We start from the raw sequence: 23,878 nt of genomic DNA, 5'->3' as shown, positions 1-23,878 counted from the left end.
GAACGGATTGCCACCAAACTTGGCACAGGTACTTCTTGTATTTCAGAGATGGTTTAGGGAGTATATTTATATGGGAGGGAGCGTAGCACGTGTCATTACCAAGGGGGGGTCATGAAAAAATTCATATAACTTGACAAGAGTCGATACGTTTTGAAGACCGTAGAAACATTTTGCATACCTTAGATATGACTATATGGGGGTGGATGTAGCAAGTGTCTTTAAATAGGGGGGTGTAGTGTTTAAAACGGCATAATTCCGAAACTACTGAACGGATTGCCACCAAACGTGGCACAGATACTTCTTGCTCTTCTGAGATGGTCATAAGGATATTTTAATGGGGGAGGGAGCGTATTAAGTGTTCTTAACAGGGGGAGGTCATGAAAAAAATTGACTAATTTGACGAGAATAGATACTTTTTTAAGACCATAGAAACATTTTGCATGTATTAGATATGATTATATGGGGGGTGGATGTAGTAAGTGCCTTTAAAAAGGGGGGTGTAATGTTTGTAATGACATAACTCTGGAATTACTGAACGGATTGCTATCAAACTTGGCACATGTACTTCTTGCTCTTCAGAGATGGTCATAAGCGTATTTTTATGGGGAGATGGAGCGTAGCAAGTGTCATAACAAAGGAGGGGTCATGAAAAAATTCATGTAACTTGATGAAAACCGATATTTTTTGAAGATCTTAGAAACATTTTGAATACCGTAGATATAATTTAATGAGGGATGGATGCAGCAAGTGCCTTTAAAAGAAGGGTGTAATGTTTGTAATGGCATAACTTCAAAACTATTTAACGGATTGCTATCAAACCTGGTACATGTACTTCTTGCTCTTCAGAGATGGTCATAAAAATATTTCCATGGGGGAAGGGAGCGTGGGAAGTGTCCTTAACAAAGGTGGTCATTAAAATATTATCTAATTTGACAAAAATCGGTACTTTTTGAAGACACTTTTGCACAACTTAGATAAGATTATAAGGATATTCTGTGGAGAGAGGCTGTAGTAAGTGCCTCTAAAAAAGGAGTGTAATGTTTGTAACGGCATAATTCCGGAACTATTGCACGAATTGCTATAAAATTTGGTACAGTTATTTCTTGCTCTTCAGAAATAGTCATAAAGGTATTATTATAGGGGAGGAAGCGTAGCAATTATCATTAACAGGAGGAGGCATGAAAAAAAATTCAAAAATTTGACAGGAATCGATAATTTTTGAAGATCATGCAAACATTTTCAATACCTTAGATATGATAGATATGGGGAGTGGATGTAGCAAGTGCATTTAAAAAGGGGGATGTAACGGCATAGCTCCGACACTACTTAACGGATTGCTATCACACTTGGCATAGGTGCTTTTTGCTCTTCAGAGATAGTTGTAAGGGTATTTTTAAGGGGGAGAGCGTAGCAACTATCCTTAACAGGGGTCATGAAAAAATTTATTTAATTTGACGAGAATCGATACTTTTTGAAGACCATAGATACTTTTTGCGCAACTTAGAGAATCGACATTTAGACTAGAAGGAGGGTTTTTGAAAATAAATTTTATTCTCCCATTTTTTATAAAACAAGAGAGTGGCAAGAATTTCAAGGTCGTATTTTTCTTTAAATAATTTTAAAAGTTCTGGTTCCATTTTGCGGGGAATTCAAAGAACTAAGGGAAAATAGTTTTTGTCTGTTTATGAACGTGAGTGTATTCAAGTCTCAGCATAACTACAAAACAACTAAACGAATCGCCATCAAGTTTGGCACATGTACCAAAGGTGGGAATCGATATTTTTTGAAAAGCATAGATACTTACTACACTACTCAGGGTAATCATGAAGGAGATCTGTAGTACGTTCACTGACAAATTTCTAGCAACTAAATGAGGTTTGTCGAGAAATGAAATTTATGATTATTGAGAGATCTGAGATGGGGCACTGATCATTCGCAATTTGAACATGAACGGAGTATTGTTCGATCGGGGTTCCGTCTAAGTTATGTTTCACTACAAGAGTATTTCACTAAGCAGGACAACTTCGAGAAGTTTTTTCGGTCTTCCCTTCACGAAAAATTTCCGAGCAACGCCGGGTAATTCAGCTAGTATTAAATAAAAATCTGGTCCGTTCCCGGTCTTCTGAAATGACCGCACTCACCGCTTGGTGGAGCGCGAGATTAATTGCATTGTTATCATTTCGACCAAAGTGTGCCATGAAATCTCAATATATACAAATGAGCTAACGTATCGAAAGGGTTCTCACGGTTTGACATTGGCATTATGAATGCGATGATGGGAACTCAGCAGTGCAACCAATTTATCACCATTGGTGCCAGTTTCACGGAGGACCGTAGATGTGCGCCAAAAAAAGATCGTGACTGTCATGTCTGGAAATTCGTTTGTGATATAAATACACTGTGAAGCATGAATAGATTTCCAATGTCTTTGGTACTTTATACTCATTTACAAATGTCAACAAAAGGGAGTAATATCTACTCAAATTTTTCGAGAAGCATATTTATACAAAATGTCGTAATACCCATTCTATTCAATTTTTGGTAGGTATGGTTTTTACGAAACAGTGCGACTTTTGATCCAATTCTTTAGAACCACAAGTAAGCGTGCTCATTATCTTGACACACAAATAAAAATTCACATTAGAATCACTTGAAAAATCACGAACATCCCCTAAAATTGATAGAGTATCATCGGTTCGTTTACGTGAATTGACCAAACATCGAATAATTCACGTGTATTCCCGGTGTGAAAAATTCAATTTTGAAAATGGTGAACTGTGAGTCCTTCAAGTGTTAGTAGTTTGAACATTTGTAGGTACTTTGTAGGTACACGTGAAAATTAAGGAGATATTCACAAAAGAGAAAGTAAACAAAGAGAAACTCTCATTGGTTTATGTGCCCTTATGAAATGTTGACATCGAACTGGCAATATAGCTCAACTTGCTGTGCCATCAATCGGTGTCATTTCAAGTGAGGTGACACCACCCAGAAGTGAAGAATAAGAAGAACTTCTATGCAGATTTTCTGAAATAAATGTTCATGTTTTTATGGTTAGAATCCTAATGATTTATATGTAAATTTTGAAAATCTCCAACCAATATTTAAAATAGCAGTTTTCTGGTATCTGAATGTGATATGAGTACTACACTACATTTTATATATTAATCAAATAATTTTTACTGGATTGTGCATTAAACAGCTTTAAAATGGGAGCCCGCCTGGGTTCGATTCCCAACCCCGCACATAGGGTCAGAAAGTTTTTCTGGCCCGAAGAGGTGAATGACATTAATGTTAAAGCCTCTATAATTGTAACAAAAAAAAAATGGGAGTCCATTAAAACCTACGTGGAAAGTAGGGTCTGACCGCAACATCTTAGAGCTAAGGCAGTGTATCTTATTAAATATGTTATAAAAAAGTAGGGTGGAAAATATTCACATAACTTTTCACGTAACTATGATTGATCGTTTTTTTTAAATGAAGAAAAGAAATGTTTTTTTCTGGAAAAAGATGCCAGTTTTCAGGTCTGGTTCTAGGCGCGAATGTCAAAACCCCTTGAATCAAATTGTTTATTTTTCGGAACAACTGTTTTGCAATAAAAAATTCTCGTCAACGTGTAAACATATTTATGTGAAGTACAAATGCTCGGGTAATCGATCAGAAAAAAAAATTTACCCGTACCCGACCCGTACCCGAGTGAGTAGTAAATTTTTTTACCCGACCCGACCCGTACCCGAGTAAGCAGTAAATTTTTTTTACCCGTACCCGACCCGTACCCGATCGAAAATAAAAATTTTTACCCGTACCCGACCAAAAACCCGTCGGGTACGGGTACGGGTCGGGTTTCGGGTAAAATACCCGATACCCGACCATCTCTAGTGTGTGTGTGTGTGTGTGTGTGTGTGTGTGTGTGTGTGAGAGAGAGAGAGAGAGAGAGAGAGGAGTAACCTATCTCAAGCCTCACTGACAGTGGCTACAGAAAAAAGACGTTTCAATGTAATTTGTTCTTATAATGGGCTGGGGTCCACTAGGAGATTGATAGTACCTATTAGCTCTCTCCGGACAGTACCAGCCTAGATGCCGTGTGGAATCCGGCGGAAAAAATGAACCAAGAATAGATCCACTGGGTTCCTGCTTCCATGTCGTAAAAGGCGACAATTCCAGGAGTTTCTTTTTCCTTTCAGTTATCAGATATTTTCAATGTTTCACTTCTGATTACTCTATTTTTCTAAATTATCTCTTCATTCAACCTATCAATAAGCTTCGGAGAGAAGTTTTATTTGGAATGTTTTCTTCTTCCATGTTATTGATTGTCTTTCAGGATTATAGATTGAATGATAAAAATCAACTATTGCGCAAATCCGTTGATATTACAAAGTTAATAACAGAGATAACATATATCGGTATATTGAATACATAGTAAAAACACTTGATATTAATATTTCAAACAATAAATTAATATTTTTCTCGGTAGCCGGCTGCCCAGATCAACCAATATAACCAATTAATAATTTTAATAAATAATTTAAATAATATAGCGGAAATAATAAAGGATAAGGACGCGCGTGAGGTCTGTTGACCTTTGTTTGGTGGTTTAAAATGATTTTATAACAACTGCTTAGAATATGTCAATGCAATGAATCAACTATTTTGTCTAAATTCTATTCACTCGTTTATTTTGTATCACATAATTTCATTGATAAAAAACAGGGAAGTTTTTATTCTTTACACGATAGTATTGCAATTTTTTCTTCAGTTTCCTCGAATAAGAGTTGTGAATCAATCACAGAAAGATTTTCGATCCCTTGCAAATGGCAAGCAAATACGCGATTATGATTTTCAGTTTTATATAAACCATTGCCATGTTGAAACGTTCACTCGAGAAGTCTGTGAGTTTAGTGGTGCATCCGAGCATCTTGAAACCGGAACATACTGAGTCGCGCGCGAATAATACCGATACTGAAATTTTTACTAACAAATATCCTTCTCCCGTGACACTTGTGGAGTGCGCAGTAGTATATACGGCCTCTAGTAACAACAAATGTTGGACTAACATCCCTTCCCATTCCTTAGACGATCTAAGTTCGGGCCTGGCCGGCGCCGGTACTGATCAATGATTTCTGGGATTACCAGAAGATGTACATTGAAGGATGATTTACCAGTCCCAGGTCGGATCATCTAGAAATTCCCTGTACAATTTCAACTAATCCTGAACAGTAACGGAGTAGCAACCAGGGGTGGTCGCTCAAGCTCAAGCTCAATGTAATTTGTTCTTACATGCAAATAGCTATAGTGCAGGACTCAGCAAAGCAAAGTCCTGGCACTACATTCCTTTAGTGAAATTCTGTTTCAACTGATTTCGCAGTCGATTCATAGCGTACAGAACCATTGCATGGCTAGTGCTACGATCCTACTGACACTAAGAATCCTTCCAGGTCGAGGCTCGAACATACGACAACTGGCTTGTGAGACCAGTGTCCTATGCAGGACTCAGGGAGGTGTTAATTCAATCAAATTTCGATGACCCATTTCGTATACAGAGAAAATCGTGTTCCGAAGTCACAGTACCATCGATCAGCCCCGTCTCACTGCAATGTTTTCATCAAATGGATTCAAACATCACAGAAAGATTTTCGATCCCTTGCAAATGGCAAGCAAATACGCGATTATGATCTTCAGTTTTATATCAACCATTGCCATTTTCTGATCTTACCAATACTCCGGTTTACATTCATTGTCTTATTTCTTACCAATCGTATCAAAATATTCAGTCTTCGGAACCAGTCAATAATAACCTATATACCAAAAACTCTAAATCCTCTCGGGGGCTGGAGCTTTTATTAAATCAGCATTTTAACACCTGCAGCTCGTCCAGCATTCTTTCAGTGATGAAGAACGATTTGTTTCTTTTTTAAATGTTCAGTTTCCCCTCATCACAAACTTAACAATTCCCTTCCATGTTTCTTTTATCCTTCCCTTATCATCAGGGAAATGATGAGAAGCCACAGCAAGGCACAAATCTCCAAATAACCAGGAGAACGTGTCACTTAAGCCAATTAGTTATGATATCTGATTCCTGAACTAATACAAAGAGCGGATCGGTTAAATTGAAGATTGCATCGATTTTTGACGGAATTTTCCTATACACTAAAACCTCAACTTACGCGAACTTAATCTACGCGAATTTCACGATTTCTTAATTTTCTATTTAATTTACGCGATTTAATTTAATTTAAGCGATCATCGCGCTTAAAAAACGTAACGTAATGAACTTTTTGTCTTCGGTCCATACTCGTGGTACCACAATCAATCAATAGGCCTATTGGGAATGAACTACGCCATCCAAAAACTACCTGCAGTTAAGACTGTATGTTTATTGAGAAAAGTTGGTTTAAGGAAATAGCATTCAAAGTTTTATCTCAGTTTTTGCTAGCTATTATGGTTTTATACTTAAACTTATTATCGGTCTGTGATTCTAATAAAATTTAAAACTTAGATTATATCTTCAGACCGGAGTATCAACATCAGACCAAGTTTCCCCAAGTGACACTTAACAGGAATATAAACTTTATATTAGATGTGGGGTAGAATTAATCTCGAAATCAAAACAAAAATAATCAACATTAGGAAGAGGGAAACTCACGAGAACAACTTAGCATCGAAATGAAAAGGAAGATTTATCAGCTAATTTTGATCCGAATGACTTGAAATTCTGTTGCCTGCATGATTCTAGAAAAAAAAAGTCACAATAGATGAACTGATAGCTGTTAAGAAGTGAAAACATTATGGCTCTGGCCCAATCAATTAAATATGAGTTATAGAAAGAGAAAAACATAAAAATTCACTGGATGAATCACAAAAAATATGCTTATATACCTAGGAAAATGTTTGTAAAACAATTAGGTAAAGTGCTGAATATTCTTTGACTTTCTTCTTTCGTTACTTGCTTTCATAACACGATTTTAAAAAAAATCAACGTTCTCAAATTGTTCAGTCTACACTACTCGTGAACCACTGTTGTTGATTAGCTAAAACTGTTCAAGCAGTTCAATTATTTACAAACTCTCCCTTTCACCTCCAACAATCCACCATTTAATGCACGGTATGATTGAAAAATTTATCACTCTCACATCGTGAGCTCGAAGCGAGCAACGGCCGCAACGAAAGAGATTTTCAGATTATTGTGCACCAACTTTTCCTTTCATTTGTCTCGATTAAGCAACATGCTGGGCTTGGTTGCTCCATGTTTTATCTTTCAACCAACGGAACACGAGTGTAGAACACTTTAAGCGAAGCTTTAAGGGAAAGGTTAATGTCTTGCCTATTGTTCCCGGCTGATGTCGGTTTACATGCTGATGCACATTTGCATATTTAAGTGCACCGTACTTTAATGTTGTTCGCATCGGTTTGCACCTTCGTCCATGACCTGCCACAAGATTGCATAAAAGACAAGGAAAACAAAAAAAAAGGTGGCTCAAGGTGGAACGACATGCGTGTTGTGAACAATTGCCACAGACCCAGCAGCCAGTTAGGCTGCCGACTCCCTTTTTTGCAGGCATCCGTAACACAATGTCCGCCGCTGTAGGAAGTGAATGGAACCATTTTATTCATCCAGGGGGGAGAACAATAATGATAACAGAAGAAACAGCAGCAACAACGGCAACGAAAGCCGAAAGCATGGCCTTCAACGAAGAGTGCCATGAAGAGCGAAAGAGACGACTGCTGGTAGTGGGAGAGGAGAATTTTCAGAACTTCCTGAAAATGGGGTTGGGGCAGATGGAGCCTAAGCAAAGAGACTTTCGGTGTTTGCGCATCGGGTTGGGTAGATGCTTGGGTGTGAGAGCACTAAACTGCGGTGCTTCCAGTTGGGGATTTTTTTGGAATTCTCTCTCCAGAGTCAGTAATTTTGCATCGAATTTAACATTTAATTGCCAAATATGCAACAAACGAAATGAAAAGTCTCGTAGCACAAAAACAGAAAATAAAGCATTTCCTATTGATTTTCTGATCGCTCACTTAAATATATCTTCAAATGAGTTATTTTGTTTGTTCATTACCAAACCCAGCTCGTGTAAGTTTCTGATTCCATATTAAAGTGTGTGACGTAGAAATTTTTCATTCCTGTAAAATCCAGTGATTTCTTGACTTATGCTTTAAGGGTCGGGTAGGTTCTAACACTTTTGAAAAACCATTTTTCTTTTTTTTCTTTATATTTTCTTATAGTGAAACATTTCAAGCATACTCTGTGAAATTTTCAAGCCTATTGGAACTAGATTCTGGAAGTTATTGACCTTTATCTATGGTTATCTCATTCTGCGAAGAAGCAAAAGCTCGTCGCACAGGCCCAAGATTCCTACTTCTATTGACTTCAAAACTTGACAAAACGTTTTTAAAATGTTTCATTATAATAAATTATAAAACAAAAAATATGATTTTTTGAAAATGTTAGATCCTACGGGCTCCCTGGAGTAATAAATTGTTTCCATTGATTTTATAGAAAAAAAACTTAAAACGCGTTTTTCTCGAAAGCAGGTTTCGAAAGTCCGTGTCCATCGTCATTCAAAAACTACTGCACCAATTTTTTCAAATTTTGCACACACTTTCTACATACAAAAAAACAGACCCCAACGTTTTCTTTTTCGTTGTTTGTTACTTTGGGGAAGTTTAACAGCTACAAAATGGCAGATACAGTGGACACCGCAAATCATAATTTTTAAGAAGCGTCCTCAAAAATACCTCTTTACCGTCTTATTTCTCAATATTTTTCAACGAAAGTTTGACCAGCAGCAACCGAAATTGAAATCTTGCTTAAGGAACGAATGCATCTAAACGTTAATGATGCGAATGAGATTCAAATCAACAAGGCATCTAACTGTGTGTACATTATGTTCAAACGTGAAAGAAATGCAATTGCATTTGCTTCGGTTAATAACGGGGTGCACAGTATTGATCATGACAATGTTGAATATAAAATCCCTGTGTACATGGTGGACAATGCCATAGAAGTACGCGTGCATGACCTTCCCCCCGCAGACCAGCGATGGGTATGTTCGGGAAAGTATGTCGGAGTACGGTGAAGCTCTTTCCATCGAAAGGGAAGTATAGCGGAATTTATTCCCGGGCATCCGGAATGGCATGCGAGTGATACGTATGCAACTACGTAAAGCAATTCCATCTTACACAATTTGTTATCAAGACGGGATAGATCCGTGTAAAACGCTGATTACGTATGAACATCAACTGGTCACATGTCAGTTTTGTGAACAACCTGCACACTACGGTGAACCTTGCACTGAAACTGCGAGAAGGACATCTTTAAACAAAAACAAGGACAACCCCGCTAGACAACATAAACTGGTGAATGCAGTGCTCCTGTTTCAAAAACACCTCTACCATCGAACCAACTATCAACTGCAATCAACGTACAAAGCGCATCTACAGCAACTACTAATGAACCCGAGACTGCGATCAACAATTAGTTTCCTTTTAAAAATTGGATTAAGGGCTTATAGTAAAAAGTGTATAAATAATTATAATATGTAATTTTTATAAGAAGTAAGATTGTAAGAAGAAGTAGTAAAATATAAGGTTGTCAATAATCCGTAATATTTATTGTTTTTGAGATGATTGTTTACTGATATTTTGTTTCAGTTTATAGTTCTTATTAATACGAATTAAATTGGCACGCTTACTTCACACTTCCGAGTATCAGTTAGTTGAACGATTGTGTGAATAGTGTAAGCATTCTCTTTCTTCACTACTAGAATTTGGACCGATTCACCTGCACTAAAGAACGGATAAATTACATGAAACATTCTGAAACACAATTATATAGTACGAAGTAATTTTCATAGTTCTTTATAATCAAATAATGGTGATTCTGAAAAGAATCTGTTGAGTGATGAGTTGCATTCTAATTGCGATGGATGCCGCTGACTTCCATCATTTATTTCCAAGCTGACTTGATTTTTGTGGATGAAATACTGATATCGTTGAATGAATGAAGAAAACATCAATTTGCTGGGTTGATCAATGATACAATAGGCTTATAATATGAAAAGTATGAAATATATCTACGGTTCTCTATATATCAGGTGTACAAGTTTGCTTCCGCTGTTTTCCGATAGGTGGCTGTACCGGCTGAGGCTGGTCAAAATACATAGATGATAATGCCTTTAAAGTGTGTGTGTACAATGCCTAACGAATTGTCATCGCTGTTTCAGTGACAGTTGTTCTTGTTTTCGTATTATTCACGCTCGAAAGTGTCTATTTATGTGCCCAATTCTCGAACAACTAGAAGCATTGCTTGATGAAGATTCGTACCAAAGCCAAGAAGAGCTTGCCGAATCGTTGGAAGTGAGTCAGCAAGCCATTTCAAAACGTCTCAAGGCCCTGGACATAATTCAGAAAGAAGGAAACTGGGTGCCGTATAAGTTGAAACCGAGGGACATTGGGCGCCGTCTATTTGTATGTGAGGAACTGCTTCAAAGATAAAATCGTAAGAGGTTCTTACATCGAGTCGTAACCGGTGATACAAAGTGGGTTCGATACGATAATCCTAAATGCAGAGGATCATGGGGAAAGCCCGAGCATGCTACTTCGTCGAAGACAAAACCGAATATTCACGGCGCCAAGGTTATGATTTATATTTGGTGGGATCAGCTCGGTGTGATTTACTACGATCTCTTAAAACCGGGTGAAACCATCACAGGAGATCACCCCATGCCGGAAAGATGGGAGAAAGTTGTCGCAAACCACGGACAATACTTTGAATAATACATCTGTAAGCACTTTTTCGCAATAAAGCTTTTAATTTTGGAAAAAAACGGCGGAAGCAAAGTTGTACACCAGATATATTCCTAGCGAATACCAGATCAATACTTGTTCCTCCAAGCGTAGTAGCTTGTGAAAGAGCAGGTTTCATATCCAACTTCATATACTTGCTCATGAAGTCAATAAATTTAATATTATCTTGTTTTGAGCCATCTATATTGAAACCCTGCACAACTATTATCGGCGTATTTTTACTAGAATATAAAAAATGTGACGTGTTTAATTCCTTAATCCGCATAGAAACATGCAATATACTTAGTTTAAACAAATGTGGGTTTTTAGCGGTGTTAAGAAATTTTGTATTTTCCAGGATTCAAATCTGTGTCTTCCAGGAGAAATAAAACACAGATTAATGTGTTTATGTGGCAACACTGTTTCGAACGGCATATTCCAAAACGACACCCATACTAGTATGAAGATGTGTTCTACATCAATACTTTCATTTTCGCATTGCCGTCGTGATTGTATGTGTTAGTGACTGCTCAAATTCATTGTTATTTCCAATTAGATTTTAAAGTTGAATCAATCTATTTCGGACGGAATCAATAGGTACAAATTCCGGACAACTTAACTGAGCAGCGCTACCCTTTGACGACTTCCACCGGCAGGCATTTTGTGTGTGCCCGGCTGCGGCACAATTCTGTTGTTCGGCGCTCGCTTCATTCCAAAAGCGTGAGGTCTTTGATGTTTCTCTCGCGTATGTCTTGCTTCGACAAATGTTGCCCAGAAAATAATGCGAAAAAGTGAATTGAAATGTTGAAGTGGCGTGATAGGAACGGTGCAGGAAACAGTGTGGACAATTACTGCACTGAAATATTCAACAGCTTCATGCCTACTTTATGTATTTGACCTGAAGCAGGAAAAACCCACTGCAGATTAAGTTCATTTGATCTCTATCTCCAACAGGCATAAAACCTCCTCGTCTTTTGTACTATTCCAATTTTCGGAAATCTTTCTTTGGAGCAAACCATAAATGATATACCTTCACTTAAAGCGGCGAAACAGAAAACGAAAAAAAGATTCTATACTGGCTTCAAAACTACTTCAATTGGTAGCCATTATCAGTAGACGGCTAAACAAACCGATTTCGGTTATTCATTCAAGAAGCGAGGAAATTTATTTCGGAAAATACCACAGCATTATATATGACAGTATAATTGATATGAAAAAGGCATCATTACATCACTAGATGGATTAAAACAGGTTTTTATTTTTTTTACCTTTTTTTATAAATATAAAAAATAGGTATAGAATTCGCTCAAACTTTAGAAAAATTTTCCGAGGCCCGAGGGCCGAATGTCATATACCAATCGATTCAGCTCGACGAAATGAGCAAATGTCCGTGTGTGTATGTGTGTGTCTGTATGTGTGTTGTCAACTAAGAGGTCGAGATCTCAGAGATGGCTGGACCGATTTTGATCAAACTAGTCGCGAATGAAAGGTCTCCCCGTCACCCAGAACGCTTTTTAATGGTTTTGAGATCAGATGTTTACTTTTTGAATTATACGAAGTTTTATGTCAAAATTTTCAGTTTTTTGAAAGTCTCTGTCACAATTGACCTTGAAAACAGAATATATTTTCAGACTTAGATTCAGACTTAGTAATACCTATCCAACTTACCATAGATTGTTGAAATCCGTTCATTTTTAACGGAGATATTGAAATTTTTGTGTAAGCGGCTTTTTCCCCTATTCCAGCAGTAGAAGTTTTGAGCGCTGTCTTGCATAGAAATGCTTGGGAGCAACAAAAAAAAAAACGATTTTTTATACTGTTACATACATTTATTTCTAAGTACCCAAAAGACTGTGTACAGCATGGTATTTTGCCTCGGACCGATTTTAGCACGGTTCGTTTTTGGCAACATAATCGTTCGAATATGCCATATGTAAACTAGATGATGGCAGAATTTTCGAGTTGAAAGCAATTCCATAATTATATTGATTTAAACTACTTACAGCAATAAATGTTGGAAGAACATAACAGCCATATACCATTCGAATCAGTTCGTTGAGATCAGCAAATGCGTGTGTGACAAATAATTTCACTCAATTTTTTTCGGAGATGACTCAACCGTTTTCTACAAACTCAGATTCATATGAAAAGTCGTATGCTCCCAAACAAGGTTCCCGAATTATGTTCGGTTCCGACCTCTGGTTCCGGAGCTATAGGATGATATGTGAAACGAAATTAAAATAATGCAATTCATTTTTCTCGTAGATGGCTGAACCGATCTAAGATTCAAATGAAATCAAAGAATCATCTATGATTCAAATGAGAGATCTTAAAATCCCATAAAACATCTTACTTTTTACTCAGATGCGACTGCCGGTTTAGGAGATACAGGGCGATTAGTATAAAAATGTCCATTTCACATAAATTAATCATATACAAAATCCCATACAAAATTGATTAATTTTATTCGATTCTGGAATTACAGGATGATGAGTTTTTAAAATTCATATCGATATAGAAGATGTACATTGTTTGGCGTATTATTTTAAGGCCATACGAATCATTTTGGGTTTTGCTAGTTCCTGAATACCGGCTCTGGAGGTACCATAAATAATGACGAAAAACTCTAAAGTGGAACTTACTTCGACATTACAGGGTAATGAGTGATTAAAATCTCAATTTGCCGTTTAAAACGACGATAGTTAAAATAATGTCATTAAAACTAAAACACCTAAGAATATCCATACGAAAAACACATGCGGATTGGAAAAAAGGTATCATCTCACTGCAAGGTGGATTAATCACGTTTTTCCAGTTTGTTGCTCTCGTTAGATACTGATAAAATACTGATACTGTCACGTTTTAACAACATAAAAAATCATTTCTATGAAGGATCACTACAGTTCAATCTGCTGCTATGGCTTGTTTTCCCTCAATTCAACTTTATAAGTGACAACAAAATATATTATGCAGAAAGAAGAATCTTGTTTGGTGGCGCCGTCATAATACCTGTAACAATATCTCCGCTCACCATCACCAACACCACATCGACTCCCAATGAGAGCTCTCTCAGGAGAGGAGGCATTCCATCACACCACACGATGAAGTCATACACCGGCACTTGGTTCCCCTACACGATAACCGTGCATTCTACCCTACGTAGAAAAACCGTTCCGAGAGGGTTTCCAACCCCCTTACCGGATGGATGCCACCGCGCTGCCACAGAGGTTCTGGTACTGGTGGTTTTCGGTCTTGTGGAAACGCGCACCGTGAGCAAATGGCTCTCTGGCCGTCCGCTCTCTGAATTGTGCTGCACGCCAACTCCACTTGGGGGCTTTGTGGGAGCATACGCACAACTCCAAGCCGCGGTCGTTCATCAGTCCGAGACGAGAATCCCTGGCGATAGCATTCGAATCCAGCCACTGCCCGCGTCGTGGAGGTAGTGCGCGTTTGGGGGCTAAACCGCAGCAGTAGTAGTTTCAAGTACCTGTGAACCGACCCTGGAAAAAATATTCAATTTGCAATACGAACAGGTGGCACGGCTCGTTGAATTTTCTTTCTTTCTGTTTTGGAAACGAATCACTGGTGGCCGTACGGGCTCGACTGATGCCGTGGCAGGATATTCTTCCGGTTCCGGATATACTGATTTTTCTTTGAAATATCAACGCACATACTACAAAGCAGCACATCAAACCGTTCGATAATTTAATTCGTGTTTATCACTAGTGGCATCATTTTTATGCACCGCTGCACTATTGTGCAGTCATGAGTGAACCCGTTGTAGCACTTTTTCGACTAATCTGTACACGCATCTGAACCAAACGGACAATATATCCTGTAAATTAGTGCATCGTAAGGCGGTAGATGGAATAATTTGAATCAGCAGAAAAATTGGGTGCGGTGTTTCAAATTTTGGAGTGGATGCTTTTTGCTCCTGAGAAAATGCTTTAACCTTGGGAAGAACATCACGAACTTAGCGGAATGTTAATCGGAATGAGTTTTAATGCAATTTGACGGAAAAACCAAGCAACAATGTGAAAGTGTGATAAAATACGTCATTTTAGTTTTTTATATTTATTATTTTCATCGTTGCTAATTTGAATCCCCATTCCCATGCGGATACACAACTGAAGTCAAGTGGAATTTACACAACTGTCTATTGAAAGCTAGGAAAAATCTGTGATATATCTATGAAATCGTGTGACAATAATTAAAAGTGTAACATATATAGTATTTTAATTGTGAACGTAGGAAGTAGTTAGTTTATTGTAAGTAATCAATCAAGATTGCCGAAGAAATCAAGATCAATTACTGTGTGTCCGCAAGAAAAGGGTGCGTTTAAAGATTGTCGAACCCTGAATTCAGCCGAAAAATTTTCCGCGCTGACACTAACGTAAATGACCGCCATTTTGAAAGCGTAAGGATTATTCTCGAGTCACCAATCACTCGCTCTCTCTCTCTCTCTGTCTCTGTCTCTCTCACTGTGTCGCTCTTGCTCCCAGTGGGGGCCTTCAAGCACCAGAAATTAGAGCGGAGAAAATAATCCAGCCAGCCGCCCACCCAACCAACCAACCAACCAAACCAACCAACAAAAACATCCTGCCAGCCATCATCGGTCGCCATCATGCTATTCACCGTCACCGAGGGTGATGGGACCCACGGTCACAGCAGAACAAACCACCGATCGGCCCCACCGTCGGCAGCACGGTACGACGTGTGCCCCCTGCCACGAAATGATTTTTGTTTATCGACTACTGTTGCAACCCGAGCCAGGGATATAGTTCTAGTAGGACTAGCACTGATGCTCCTGCTAGCCGCGAACGGTGAGTGTTTCTTTTATTTCAACTTTTGCAACAAACGCCGGTAGGGATTAACTACGGCAAATTACGATGCCGAAATGGTGCATCGTCCTACAATAATGACAAATTTGATTTTTTGATTTGGATATATTGATAACTGAGCAATGTTTTGTGGTTTAACAATTAGCGTCGGATTATGAATTCGATCAACGATTTATTCACCATAAATTTGTTGAATATTTATAAGGCTATAAAAACCATAATCGTGCGTATTTTCCCAACGATAGCAAACCAGCGCCTCGTCGCTTGGATTATCATACAATGCCGCATGGTCTATGTTTCCATTGAAGCTGCTGGGCTTTGTATATAGAATTTCGCTAAAGACCAACCGATCATAATGTTTTCGAAAAAAAAAACTAAAACCTACGCCATTCAAAGTTATAAACTTTTCTCACGACTATTAACGATACTGTAGCGTGATGATCTGCCATTAACGTGTACATTTTATATCATATTGCAATTCTGATTGAGCTTAGTTTTATTGTACTCTCATAATTTAAGCTATGACTAATTTCGACTGCGGTGATAATTGTGGAAATTTTTCAGAAAATGTGGCATTCTAATCTTTTAATACATTGTTGTTGACACTGACAGTGGACAGAAAAAAAACATTTGTCTAGGACAGGACCTGACAATTGTTAATCCACTTCGAGAACCAGTTTCGTACCTGCTCGGAATTGGTTGAAATTGACATAAGCAAGTACAAGTTGTTGAAATTAAGATTACTGCAGGGTGGTAGAAAAAGTGTTGTCAGTATCGTTGGTAACAATGCAGTTTGATATTGCATATATTGTTTTTCGGATCATCTCTTTAAAAATAATAATTTCAGTAGGATTTAAGTTCAATTTGTTTTTAAATCCTGCAAGTTGTGTTGAAAGTATACGAGTACATTTAACAATCACTAGATGATACAAAGAAAAAGCCTGAAATCACGAAGTGTGATATGGACGAGAATATTGATTATGTTGATTGTACTTGAGAATAGCACCAAATCTTTGGATACTACTGGTTGTTAGTAATTTTCTCAAAATGAATATGTTAGATACTTTAGTTAATAAATAATCGCATTTTATAAGGAGATAAGCTTTTCAGAAAGAATAATTAACTCTACTGGCAACAGCGATCGCGAGGAATGTGTTATTTATGTTAAGAAAATTTTGTTGCATTGAAAAACACTGGAATTTGTCGGTTACGTCACATATAGCATTACATCTTTCGAATCGGGAATGTTCGCAATAACCCCTCCAAATTTGATTATCATTGTTATCTTAAACTATTTAGAGTTTATCGAAATTCGTTGAGTCATCTTCGGGAAAATTCCGCCGATGAAATATATGCGGTTAGTCGGTTACGTCACTTATAATATTATATCTTCAGAACCGGAAATGACAGTCATTTGATTTTCGAACTTCGTCCAAAATTCAGTAGTAGCTTTTAAACGAGCCTCGACTTTTAGAAAGCGACTAAGAAAATCGAGCGGTAAGAAAACAACGCGTTTTGTCGCTTAAGTCACTTATACGTTTATATCTCCGGGACCAAAAGCAACATCCATTTAATCTTCGAACTTGTTCAATGGTCCAATAGTGACCTTCAAACGAGCCTAACCTTATGGTAATCAGATCATCCGAGTAAAATGAGCGGTAACAAAATTCGTTGTAGGGTACACACACCTCAACAGACGTTTTTCGATCTTGTCCAGCTAAGCCGTATCGGTTTAAAACAGTATGGATCTCTGAGACTCCGTTTGAAAGTCAGGGTTTCCCGCAATCATATTACCTTTCTATAGAGGAAGGCGAAAATAGTCGACATTGCATAATTCGAGTAATACGGGTACATCGAATGAACCTTTCAAGTAAGTGCATAATCATTGATATCTATCAAACCGTTTTTTCGTATTTTTTTCATTTTTTCGGGGGACACCCTGTATTTAATTCTTTTTCAATTTGTTAGATTCGACGAACATTCACTGAGTAAAGGCATGACACCAAATCGTATCAAAACAACAATTTTTTGTCGGTAAAAATCGATCTTGGAACCACTCTGTATGCAACATACAAAGTACTACGAAACGAAACAATCACCCATTGCCAATTTACCATTTCTCGGGAAATATTGCTGTTCTGCCGTTTGGTCAAAAACCGCGTTTCATATATAGCTCTAGCTTTGAAACATTTGAAGGATCCTTGAAATGGTCGAATGGGATGCGACAAACCAGGTATTTGCATGTGAACCATATTCTTTATTGACTTTCTCCATACTCGACCGCAATCTTATAGTTGACACTAGAGCTGGGCAATTTGCTCCTCTGTTCATAAAATAAAAGTGAACTGACAGCTCACGGCTCACCAGTTCAATCATTTGCTACCCAGTTTACCGAATTGTGAAAAAAAGAAACATATTACGAGTTGAACGGGGATCTTCGGCTCTTAAAGAGCGAGTCCTAAACGAGAAGAAATGTATGAACGAACTTTCAATCGTTCTTCAAAACGTGCATCTATCATTCTTTAACGTATTAAATGAGACATTGAAAGTAAGAATTCTCACTTAGTAGGTTAAGCCAGAGATTTTTGGCATTAAAAATGCCTTACTCTTCACTATATGGGGCCGGGTGTCAATTAAAAGTTTCAAAAATAGTCGCGTAACCTTTTTGTGTCATAATTTTGAACGTTAATAACTCGGTCATTTGTTGATGGATTGTTATAATTTAACAACCAATCGATTCGGAAACTTTTAACTTAAACATGTATGACGACGTCGTTTCAGTATTTCAATAGCATACTATTGAAAAAATGGTTGGAATCGACCTATGTTTTCATCCACCAATCCCTGTTCTACAAAATGACGTCAACTTCTTGTTCGGCATAGGAGGCTTTGCGTCATGCATAAAAACACCGCATCGTTCTGCGTAGTATGAAGAGAAATCTATAAATATAGGCTGCACAATATTTCTTTGCCTAGTTGATGTTTGACTGTGATGAAACAAGTAGCTCGTCCAGTGAGCTGATGACTGGATTGTATATGCGTTCACTTGCTGGATTGTCGCTTTTGCATTATGTGTTGGTGAAATTTCCTGTTGTCTGTGCAACACCGTGTTTGCTTGAGTATCTTATTTATCATCTAGCTATTGAAGAACCGAATCAGCGTGGTTACCGATTCTTTTGAAATATTCCATGTATTTAGCAAATTTTTGGTCGATTTTGCCATTAAAAATACCTTACACTTCGCTTCCCGAGGCTGGGTTTCAATTTAAAACATGCAAAACTAATCGCGCAACATTTTTCAGTCATAATTTTGAACGTCTATAACTCAGTCATTTGTTGAAGGATTTAAATAATTTAACAATCAATCGATTCGAAAACATTTAACTTAAACTTATGAGGTAACCTCATTTAAATATTTCAATTGCATGCCAATTGAAAAATTGGTTTGAATTGAGTATTTTATTTTGGTTCTCTGGTAACTATCAGGTCAATTTAGAATTATCGGCGATAGATTTTTCCGATCTAATTTGCAGCGCTTGTTCCTCGATGATTTGTTAATGGATTTTCCTAATTTAAATGATTCCAAAGCTTCAATATTGTAAGATTAAAAATGTTTTAATTTGTCAACGGATCGGTTTGCATACTTAAATCTCCATTCCCATACGAACAAAACGTGACAATGTGACTGAACAAGTTGTTGTCCCACCAGGAATTAAACGCTTCAAAAAATTCAAAATTAAATTCTGAAACTTATCTAAAAGCGGCCTTCTCGGTTCAGTAGTATAAATGAGTTCCACAGGCTCACATATACAGTACAATTGGATGCAATAGTATCAAAGATAAACTCAAGGTAAGTTTACCTGCGATTTTACATGTATCGTTTGAATAGGAACCCTCGTAGAATTTGGTTAACCGCTAGTTTCAGTTTAATTATTATTTGCTTCAAAACAATAAGCATCTGATGGCTACACGCGTTGTAACTATGACAATGTTCATTCATGTGTTAATAACATCAAGTTACAATATGAACAAAATTTTGGAATTTTGTTGCGTATCCATTCCGTATATTCCTAATATGCCAAAGCGAAAATCAATGTAAGTAACTAAATATTTTATGCGGACTGTTTCACATGTTTTCTTCCTCGTATTGTTGCCTTATTATTTACCGACACTTTCCGAAAATTATCGACGATTTTGAAGGATTAATAAAATTACACCATTACTCAGATTACTGGTACAACATACTTTTGGATCAATTAACTGTTTATAAAATTAATAAGTCCACCTAGTGAACGACCATTAATAGGCTGAAACTGGGGGTAAATAAACGATATAAATCAAATCAAATTAATAAGTTTGTACGTTTCTCGAAAATTATCATCATAAAATAAAATAGTTTCATTTGTTCAGGTTTAAATTTTTAGGTTGTTTGTATCTAAAATTGAGCTTTCAAGTAACTTTGAAGTGTAGTGAAGTTTAGTGTATCATCATCATTATCATCTTTATTTTGTATTTATTATGAAGACTCTAGAAACGTTTCATTTTTAATGTTATTGTACTCGGTCGTGTCTTGAATACAACCCTTTAATTTTTTTTTTTCAAAAATACGTTCATTTCTTAAGGTAATATGCATTAGATTTTCTTCGCAACCATTTATAGTACTATAAACTTAATTTCGAATGAAGTCACAGCATTTTTAATTTTTAATAAAACATATTACTACTAGTTTCCTAAATATTATATTAGTATTAAAATACTCAAACCACTGTTCTTATCAAACGATTAGTTGCTATAAATTACATTCAAGAAAAAAAATCTTTTTCACACGGAGAACCCTTCGATCATAAAATTGCGATATCGCAGTTTTTGATTTTTGCGATAGTTGATTTAACTAATTTCTTTTTGATTCAACCAAAATGGTTTTTGATTTGCATATATTCAAGTAGTTGAAAAATATGTTGTTTTGAATGCTGTCAAATACCGGAGACAGTTGAAAGCAAAACAATAATCGCAATGCAAAATCAACAACTTTTTTAGTTGGAATCTGTTCGCGTCGCTTCAAAATGTCAATGAAAACAACATCGATGGTTAAAGCGTTTGGTGAAATTGTGTTCATTCGATTTGAGAAATTTATGATAACAAGTGTTTATCTAACAGCGGTGTTATGATAAAGTTAACCTTGTTTAAGATGAAAAAGATTTGGTGACAAATTTGAAAATGTTAATAGATGATCATCTCGTAATTTTTCATGTATGCGCAAACATTTTATGCTTCAAATTCGATCATTGATTTACTTCCAGCAGACTGTTTTACTTCCAGCTGTTTGATACCGATGATGATGTTCATGGATTAGCAATAAAACGCTTTTTGACATGAATTCAATTTATAAAAGTAACAGGAGCGAAGGGTTTCAAACACACAGAACGCGCTGCGATTGAATGGCGCGCAAAATTTCAATTCCCAGTGGTTGATGCACCCAAGCTCATATAAATTGACTAAAATTATCAGTGCATAACTTTAGTTCAACCGTTTGAAGGCATCATCTTTCAATAGTCATTTTTTTCACTTTCAATACTCATGTCTAAAACAAATAAACCGATTTATTTTTCAACTAACAGAATTTTGTTTCAATTACAACACCAGTTCTTTCAACTAAAATATTTGTTGAAATTGAAAGGTATGTGTCCTCACTAATTGACAGCATTTTTTTGTCAAACAGTTAAATTAGTTGTTTCAACCATCGTTTCTGCTTATCGAAAAACAAAAATGACAGTTTAGTTAAAACAACAATGGATTAGTTGTACCAAATTTTAACCAATCGAATTCAGAAAATCAACTAATATTCTGGTTGAAATGGGATCGCGGGTGGTTCCGTGCACCAAGTTGAATTTAATTCTGTCCAACCCAGGATCGTCATTGTTATAAGACAGGAGTTGGACCGAAGTATACTCTTGTATTTGGTTTCTAAAACCATACATTTTTTGAAATTCTAAGGTTATCCTCCTCTCTACTTTAATATCATACATGTATTGAACTCAGTTTTCATACGTTGAATCAATTGTTTGTAAAAAGTCACGATACTTCCACTTCATGGCTTTTATACGAACTTGTGCAATAGTTTTTCATTTCTGATCCATTTACTTTGCACTTACATTTCCGTTGGTTTTTCTGATTTGCTACTTCTACATATGCTACTTCTACCTCTGCTGCTTTGGAATAAAATGAACTTAACCAGCCTCGTGCTATTTAGGATAGCGACATGAAGCTGAACTCGACTAAAATATTGGATTTCCATTGTGCTGCAGTTCAGTTACGACGTATGATTCGTTATCAATCAAACAATAACTATCTCTGGTAAACGTTTCCTAACCTTTCTAGCATTGTCTTAGTAGCTGGTCATAGTGGTTTTGGGAAGTTTATAACCTTTTTACATTGAATCCGACTATTGCCTATTAGACGTAACTTCGTGAAACGTCAACCTTTTTGGTAGCATCACGTGTTGAAATGTTGGGATTTCGGGAGGAAACACCCTAAATCTTTCCCTCCGTTTTCCAACTCTTAAAGTTAGGTTAGAATAAAAATATAGTGCAAATTGTCTTTTTGGTTATGAAGGATGCTCATGCAAAATCTGTGTTAAATACTAAAATTAAAAAACGTCGACTTTCGACAATGGAATTTCTCTCGGGACCCTTTTCATAAAGGCGTTGCACATTTTTGATACTGAAGTCCTTCATCATTAGATCATTCCGTCGAACAAATAATAATCATATTGATTTGTAACACGCATAACTTTCTAGCCAAATCCAAAGTGTCATTACTTACGAATAAAGCTATATGAGCAGGCATTGACAGTATATCATTTAGGCTAGTACTAATACTGATCCAAACTAAACGGAACAGATACTAGTTTCATCTAATTACAATTTCTAACGTATTTTTGAAATTTCTGAAAACGACAATTTTCCCAAATTTCACGAAATCGGGTTTTCATCTGTTTAGTTTTATGTTGAAAAGACCTGTAGTTTCAGCTGCTATGCTCTAACTAACGTTTCGTGGTTAAGCTAGTTTTGGCCTATCTTAAGGTAAAGATAAATCACTCTGAATAGTTTTCCATGTTCCAAGCATTTTTCCCGGCCAAATCAGTGGCGCAATCTCGTACCGCATTGCGATCAGTGTCGAGTTTGCCACTGCGAAAGTTTAATTAAATTTCTTGTCGGACGTCCACATCGTCAACAACACACAGCCGAACACACCCGGCATGCCGGATTCCAAGAAGAACGGAAAAAGTTTTATAGACCGCGTTGTCTTACTTTTTATACAAGCCCTGCTGTGTGAAGCCCACAACCGAACGAAAGAAAGCGAAAACTTGATAATAGTGCGGTTGTACCGGTTTCGTGTGCGCGTTCGCATATTGTGTAATCGAGCTCAATCAACTCTTCTCGCTGGTGGCGCTGAATTGGCTGCTATGCGTCACCACATCGCGCTGGCGTTATTCATCCGTGTTTTGACAGCTAGCAGTATATAGACAGCAGACACTGTCACTTTTGGCTTTCGGAAACCGAAGTTTCACGGTTTAGAGTAGATGGACTACTAGATCTGAACAACTGAATTTAATATCTGCAAAATCATTTCAGCAAGACTATTGAACAATATATAGCCACTTACAATTGTATACCCGATTCCATTTTTTTTTTGCTTACCAACAAAGAACAGTGCCATTCTATTTTGCATTGAATAGTTAGTAGCCTTCAAAGTTCAAATCAAGCACAAAACAGAAAAGAATGAGTCACGTGCAAGGCCATCACCAGAGCAGATTGTATACAACAGGAGCTTCAACGGAAGATGAAGAATAACAATTATGTAGTGTACCCCTTGCTCAGAGTGGACGGACTTGACATCAATGCGGTGGTAATCGAGCAGTTGATGCTGACAATAATGGAACAAATTAAACAAGCTAGCAAACACCTGAATTGTTTGAACCGGACGTGAATTATCAACTCATTTGTCGAAGTCATAATCGATCTGCGATCCGAATAGCTTTAGAACAATACTGGCAACAACGATAATTGCGATTTTCACAACATGCCGTTTTATTGCACAGGGTGGTCCATTTAATGTGGAAGCATTTGTTAATGAACAAAACATACAAAAAACACATTTTTATTTATTTTCATTTCGATTATAATTTATTTTGGTTCGAGGAAATATTTTGCTGCTATTATCTGAAAATGATATCGCGTAAACCACCTTTGGCCT

General features: G+C 37.0%; 1 protein-coding gene across 3 annotated transcripts in view; it reads left to right on the top strand.

Moving 5' to 3' along the window:
- The window catches only part of LOC131438890 (protein Skeletor, isoforms B/C), a 167,831-nt gene that overhangs the window by 41,960 nt on the left and 101,993 nt on the right, over positions 1-23,878 (top strand). For 2 of the 3 annotated variants that reach the window (XM_058609277.1, XM_058609269.1), the window contains exon 1: positions 14,174-15,605. The exons of the other annotated variant lie outside the window; for it this stretch is intronic. In XM_058609277.1, coding sequence (XP_058465260.1) covers positions 15,407-15,605 — 199 coding nt within the window. In that variant the 5' untranslated portion in view covers positions 14,174-15,406. Of the gene's footprint in view, positions 1-14,173; positions 15,606-23,878 lie in introns of those variants that run through there. 3 annotated transcript variants of the gene reach the window in all.

The sequence above is a fragment of the Malaya genurostris genome, chromosome 1 (genome assembly GCF_030247185.1).
Source record: "Malaya genurostris strain Urasoe2022 chromosome 1, Malgen_1.1, whole genome shotgun sequence".
In the NCBI taxonomy this organism is placed as follows: domain Eukaryota; kingdom Metazoa; phylum Arthropoda; class Insecta; order Diptera; family Culicidae; genus Malaya; species Malaya genurostris.
The sequence above is the reverse complement of the archived record's forward strand: the minus strand, read 5'-3'. Positions and strand labels throughout refer to the sequence as shown.